Raw genomic sequence first — 6479 nt, forward strand, 5'->3', positions numbered from 1 at the left:
TCGCACTGAGCACCTGCCTGAAACAGAGCTCTGTGCTTCCTTTAAGTTGTACACGTGGCCTGGGCACAGTCGCTCATGCCTGTAATCCCAGCACTTTAGGAGGCCGAGGCAGGAGAATCCCATGCGCCCAGCAGTTTGAGACCAGCTGGGACAACATAGTGAAACACCGTCTCAAATTTTTTTGATAAAAATTTTGGAATTATTAAAAATGGAAATAAGAAAATAGAAAAATAACTTGCACCTACATACTAGATTTTAGTGTCCAAATGCCTGGAAGAGAACTTTAGGTGTATCTACCAGACTAGGCATGCCTTCCCTAGCAGCAAAGATGGAGCTCCAGTTCATCAGACGGTGATGAGCCACAGGAAGGGCAGGGGGTGGGGCCAATGAAGATCCTCTTGGGCTGCCTGACTTCCCTCAGTGTACACATCAGCTCAGCCCAAAGTGGGGTGAAGATTTCCCAATCAACACCAACCAAGGAATTCAAACTCTCCTCAGGGGCAGGATGCATCTCCAGGCTTAACTTGCTCAGCCCACTGATGTGGCGCAGCAGGTCCTTCAGGGCGTCCATAGACATGCAATTTCGGCCAAAGTAGAAGGTGGTGAGCTGGGAGCAGCAGCTCAGGCCAGGCAGGATGGCACTGAGTTGGGAGTAGTGGATCTGACAGCCCTTCAAGATGAGGGTTTCGAGAGTGGCCGCAACTTTCTCCAGCAGAGCTCCGAGGGGTTCAAGACTGATGCAGAACAGCAGCACGAAGCTGAGATTCAGATGCTTTAGGTAACCAAGGCTTGGGTACTGGTAGAGACATTTCAAGTCCTCTTCCAATAGGTAGCCACAAGTTAATTCCAAGTTCTCCAAGGGCATCTGGAGGCACCTGTGGAGATCAAGAAGTTAGTTCTGGGCAATGGTACCAGTTAGATGAAGGTAGTGGGGAATAACCTCAAGGAAAATGGCTGCTTCAAACAACACAAGTTTGTTCCCACCATCTGATGATGGTCTGCATGCAAGTTGCTGCATGTTGAGGACTCCAATCATTCAGGGGCTGTCCCATTTTAGCCTCAGCCCTTTCACCATTGCTTGTGTGATTGGTTCAAGGCCATAAAATCTCTAAAGCCTTTTTTTTTCATCTTCTAGTGGAAAACTTCATCTCTGGGCCACAGGTACCCGGTGGGAGATGTGCACAAAAAACTCAGCTGAGCAAGGTCTGGGGACATCAGCTAGGGCTACCTGCTGGCAGGGGCTCCCTGGCATGCCTGCATCTGCAAACCAGCTGTCACTTTTTACCACTCTCATGCCTACTCCTTCACCCTCCATCCCAGAAGCATGCACTTCCCATGTCAATTGACTTTCCTGGGGTTCAAAACAACCTTTTACAGACAGGAAATTAGAGACAGGATCATTCATGTTCACTAAGCTGGTGAGGACAGAGCTTCTGCTGTGAAATGCACAGGTTTGATGCGCTTTCCCTCCTTTCGTACCCTCCTCTATTATCTCTTTGACATCATATCAACTTGAAACACACTTTGTAACAAGAAATTCACATGTGCACCCTCAGTAGAGCTGAAACCCCCACTAACTAGCTTGTACATGATGACCCTCTCTAGCCTCTACCGCAGGTGACCCTGCTGCCTTTATTGGAGCCACTCCAGGACATGGAGCACTGAATGGGACAATGTGTTGACATTCTGGTGTACCGTTCATTGTGACATCACCACTGGCTGGCACACAGTACAAGCCTTCTAGTGTTTGCTGTAACAAAAAAAGGCTGTGCTGTGGTCTGCAGAGAAAGTGCACGATCCTTTCTCACCTGATCAGCTGTTCCAGGTACCCGCTGAAGAAGGTGATCATATTTATTTTAAGCAACTGGAGGTGTTCCAGCCTGAGGAACACAGAGCTGATTTTGGCGACTAAGCATTCTTCGAGGTCATTGTCAGACGTGTAACGATGGCACCTGGAGAAAACGAGTTTGCGAAGATTCTTCATCTCCTTCAGGTAACAATGAAGCTTTCTTATCAGATGTGGCCAGGACATGTTGCAAATTTCCAGCTCCTGAATACTATTCAGGTGTATAATTTTCAATGACTTTCTGAGATATGTAATCGGCGTTAGATAATTGACCAGCTTACTACAGCACAGGTGTACTAAACCTCTCCTTTGGTAAACCCACCAGAAGAGGTATCTCAGGCATTCATCCTGGGGTATTTCCTTGAGGCAGATGTCTATGAGCACCTTCAAGGGCTGGTGCTCTCCTGCCCTTGGACAGTCCTCTGCTGTCTGCCTCTTACTCACGGCCTCTGGGGAGCAGGACAGGGCCCTGGATCCAGACCATATGGCCCAGAAATTCTCATCAACATCCCGCAAATCCAGCACTTGAAGTTTCCACCTCCTGTGGGTAAAGTAAAGAAGAGGCTCAGAATTTAGAAGGACCCATCCCTGACCTTTGCTTTCATTCTCATCCCATAAATCAGCTACTCCTGTCCTCAGTGCTCCCTGTTCTGTCTTTTCTTGGTCCCTTTTCCCTTCCAATTCTGACTGGTCCCCACTTCTATTCCCTTTACCTTCCACTGAGAAAAGGCAGGTTTCTGTTCCCACAGTGGACCCTGTATGGTGAGCAGTCCTTTCTCTGAGGATCTGGACAATGGCCAAAGCCTCCCTGAGCTTCCTCGGCAGCACCATCAGAAGACTCTGGGCCACCCTTGGGCTACTTCTCCGCCAGACCCTGCTGTTCTTTCCCTGGACACCTGAGCCCTATCTACCAGCCCTCATAGGTCACCTCACCTGGGGTGAACCTTCTGTGTAAGCAGCATATGAAACCCTTCCAGCAATGCTTTTAAGGTCTCCAGATGAAGAGTCTTCATCAGCGATCCCAGAGGGAGGCAGGTGAAGGGCCAGGCCTGCACCATCACCGTCAGAGTCCGGAAGTGTCTCCTGCTGAAGGCCTCCATGAAGAGTGGGAGATAGAGCTCTCTAGGCAGCTCCTCCATGGCAGAGATGGCCAAGGCCTGGTCTCTCAGCAGACTCTGCACTGCCAGCTCCAGGAGTCTGGGTGGGACCTGGATGCTCATCCTGATGGATCTGCAAGGAAAAACTCCAGAAGACAAATCCAGGGAAAATGCATCACTCTCAGGCCAAACACGATCACCTCGTCTTCTCCTAGGGCCAATATCATTGCTCTGGTAGAGGTAGAAAAATTACCACTTTACCCCAATTCCACTCTGCACTTGGTGGCCACAAATCAATATTTCTTCTTCTGCTGGTACCAGGAAGAATGTCTTCCAAACACCAAGGAGGGAGGGATCAAGGAGACCACTGGCCCATTAATTTTCATCCATTGCTTCACTGAATCCCAGAACCACCAGGAAGTGTCACTGAGGATCCTGAAAGCCAAGCTCTACCTCTTTGAGGAAAAATTTGTCACTTACCACCCTAAAGCAATGAGAATGAGAGTGTCCTGTGGCCCCAGACAGCCTACATTTTCAGTTCACACAATTCACATGCTGGGGGAACACCAAAAGGACTCCCTAAAATCGATGCCATTATTTTTTATTTTGAAAATTTTCAACCCAGGGAGGACTGGGTGCTGTGGCTGATGTCTGTAATCCCAGCACCCCAAGGCAGGCAGATCACTTGAGGTTAGGAGTTCGAGAACAGCCTGGCCTACATAATGAAACCCTTTCTCTACTAAATATTAAAAAAATAAGAATCATTTGACTCCAGAAGGCAGAGGTTGCAGTGAGCCAAGATCACACCACTGCCCTCCAGTCTGGGCAACAGAGTTCGACTCTGTCTCAAAAAAAAAAAATTTTAATTAATTAATTAAAATGTTAGCCAGGTGTGGTGGTGTAGTCCTGTAATCCTAACTACTCTGGAGGCAGAGGAAGAACTATCACTTGAACCCCGCAGGCAGATTTTTCCGTGAGCCGAGCTCAGGGCCCTGCACTCCAGCCTGGGTGACAGAGTGAGACTCCAACTCAGAACAAAAGAAAAAAATTAACAGAAACTGTAAAAGCTGAAGTCAGGAGTTTGAGACCAGCATGGCCAACATGGTGAAACCCTGTCTACTGAAAATACAAAAATTAGCTGGGCATGATGGCGAGTGTCTGTAACCCCTGCTACTCAGGAGGCTGAGGCAGGAAAATCGCTTGAACCCAGGAGGCAGGGGTTGCAGTGAATGGAGATTAATCCAGGACACTCCAGCCTGGGTGACAAAAGAGAAACTCCGTCAAAAATAAATAAATAAATAACCAGAAACTGTAAAAGTGGTATGATGCTATTCTAGGGCATTCTAAGTCTAAGATGAAGGTTCCAATACACATTGCTTCCACATATTCACAATTACCCACTTTTGGACGGATACTAGGGGTAAAGATAAATCCCATGCTCAGAGCAAAACTGTACTCTTGAGATTGGTGTGTGGGATATCTTTAAGGATTTTATGAAAATGAAAGCACACTTGGAGAATCACAATAACACTAAGTCTGTAATTAACAATAACACTAAGTCTGTAACTGTAATTGAAGGTCAAAAAAACAAATAACTGCAAATGTCAAGAAATAAAAATTCATCTAACTCATCATTTTTAGTATCTTTTTTACAAAAACTGTTTCGATAAGAATTTTAAAATGACAGAAACCAAGCACAAATCACAATTTGAGGGATGAAGACAAAACTACATTTAGAGGAAAAATGAAAGCATAAATCTGTTCACCTGACAAAACAGACAGGAAAATATTCTGTGCCATCTTGGGCTGCGTGTCACCATCCCTGACTGGCTGGCTGCAGATCAGATGGGCATGACCCTACGAAGGTGGTGACTTACCAGAGCTTGACTCACTTTGCAGAGTTCTGGGACCTCTCAGAGAACCAAGCAGTACCTCCAGGCACCCGGGCTGTGCGTCTCTTCTGTGTACCCTCAGGAGCTTTTACTGACCTTTCTAAGCATACCCTTCCCATCTCAATCACCAGCTTCCAGTCAGAAAGTGATACCTGATTAGATCTTGTAGTTCCACCCAGTTAATCCTGATTGAGTTTTCAGCTTTCTTCTAATTGATTGAATTAGACACATTTATGAAAGCGAAAGAATCGCTCCCTCTCCCTCCCCCTCCCCCTCCCCCTCCCCCTCCCCCTCCCCCTCTCCCTCTCCCTCTCCCCACGGTCTCCCTCTCCCTCTCTTTCCACGGTCTCCCTCTCCCTCTCTTTCCACGGTCTCCCTCTGATGCTGAGCCGAAGCTGGACGGTACTGCTGCCATCTCAGCTCACTGCAACCTCCCTGCCTGATTCTCCTGCCTCAGCCTGCCGAGTACCTGCGATTGCAGGCGCGCGCCGCCACGCCTGACTGGTTTTCGTATTTTTTTGGTGGAGACGGGGTTTCGCTGTGTCGGCGGGGCTGGTCTCCAGCTCCTAACCGCGAGTGATCTGCCAGCCTCGGCCTCCCGAGGTGCCGGGATTGCAGACAGAGTCTCGTTAACTCGGTGCTCAATGGCGCCCATGCTGGAGTGCAGTGGCGTGATCTCGGCTCGCTACAACCACCTCCCAGCCGCCTGCCTTGGCCTCCCAAAGTGCCGAGATTGCAGCCTCTGCCCAGCCGCCACCCCGTCTGGGAAGTGAGGAGAGTCTCTGCCTGGCCGCCCATCATCTGGGATGTGAGGAGCCCCTCTGCCTGGCTGCCCAGTCTGGAAAGTGAGGAGCGTCTCTGCCCGGCCGCCATCCCACCTGGGAAGTGAGGAGCGCCTCTTCCCGGCCGCCATCACATCCTGGAAGTGAGGAGAGTCTCTGCCCGGCCGCCCATCGTCTGAGATGTGGGGAGCACCTCTGCCCTGCCACCCCGTCTGGGATGTGAGGAGCGTCTCTGCCCGGCCGCCCCGTCTGAGAAGTGAGAAGCCCCTCCGCCTGGCAGCCGCCCCGTCTGGGAAGTGAGGAGTGTCTCCGCCCGGCAGCCACCTCGTCCGGGAGGGAGGTGGGGGGGTCAGCCCCCCGCCCGGCCAGCCGCCCCGTCCGGGAGGGAGGTGGGGGGATCAGCCCCTCGCCCGGCCAGCCGCCCTGTCCGGGAGGTGAGGGGCGCCTCTGCCCGGCCACCCCTACTGGGAAGTGAGGAGCCCCTCTGCCTGGCCAGCCGCCCCGTCCCGGAGGGAGGTGGGGGGATCAGCCCCCCGCCCGGCCAGCCGCCCTGTCCGGGAGGTGAGGGGCGCCTCTGCCCGGCCGCCCCTACTGGGAAGTGAGGAGCCCCTCTGCCTGGCCAGCCGCCCCGTCCCGGAGGGAGGTGGGGGGATCAGCCCCCCACCTGGCCAGCCGCCCTGTCCGGGAGGTGAGGGGCGCCTCTGCCCGGCCGCCCCTACTGGGAAGTGAGGAGCCCCTCTGCCCGGCCAGCCGCTCTGTCCGGGAGGGAGGTGGGGGGGTCAGCCCCCCGCCCGGCCAGCCGCCCCGTCCGGAAGGGAGGTGGGGGGGTCAGCCCCCCACCCGGCCAGCCGCCCCATCCGGG

The 6479-nt window shown here is 52.0% G+C and overlaps 1 protein-coding gene across 1 annotated transcript; it reads right to left on the bottom strand.

Moving 5' to 3' along the window:
• Positions 1-301: 301 nt before the first annotated feature.
• LOC101144371 (PRAME family member 1) lies at positions 302-3066 on the bottom strand. The gene is made up of 3 exons (XM_055384732.2): positions 2780-3066; positions 1809-2387; positions 302-875 (listed from the first exon to the last, which is right to left on the bottom strand). Exons 1-3 carry the CDS (start codon positions 3064-3066, stop codon positions 317-319), a joined length of 1425 nt encoding a protein of 474 aa, XP_055240707.2. The 3' UTR covers positions 302-316.
• Positions 3067-6479: the final 3413 nt, after the last annotated feature.

Source organism: Gorilla gorilla, chromosome 1 (assembly GCF_029281585.2).
Source record: "Gorilla gorilla gorilla isolate KB3781 chromosome 1, NHGRI_mGorGor1-v2.1_pri, whole genome shotgun sequence".
NCBI classification, from domain to species: domain Eukaryota; kingdom Metazoa; phylum Chordata; class Mammalia; order Primates; family Hominidae; genus Gorilla; species Gorilla gorilla.

Bases quoted from the DNA above. Each gene is read 5' to 3' on its own strand.
- LOC101144371 (XM_055384732.2), bottom strand. From the start codon at position 3,066: ATGAGCATCCAGGTCCCACCCAGACTCCTGGAGCTGGCAGTGCAGAGT. The intron at 2,388-2,779 runs GTGAGGTGACCT...CTTTACCCACAG, and splicing joins ACACAGAAGGTTCACCCCAG to GAGGTGGAAACTTCAAGTGC. The intron at 876-1,808 runs GTGAGAAAGGAT...TGATCTCCACAG, and splicing joins TACCTGGAACAGCTGATCAG to GTGCCTCCAGATGCCCTTGG.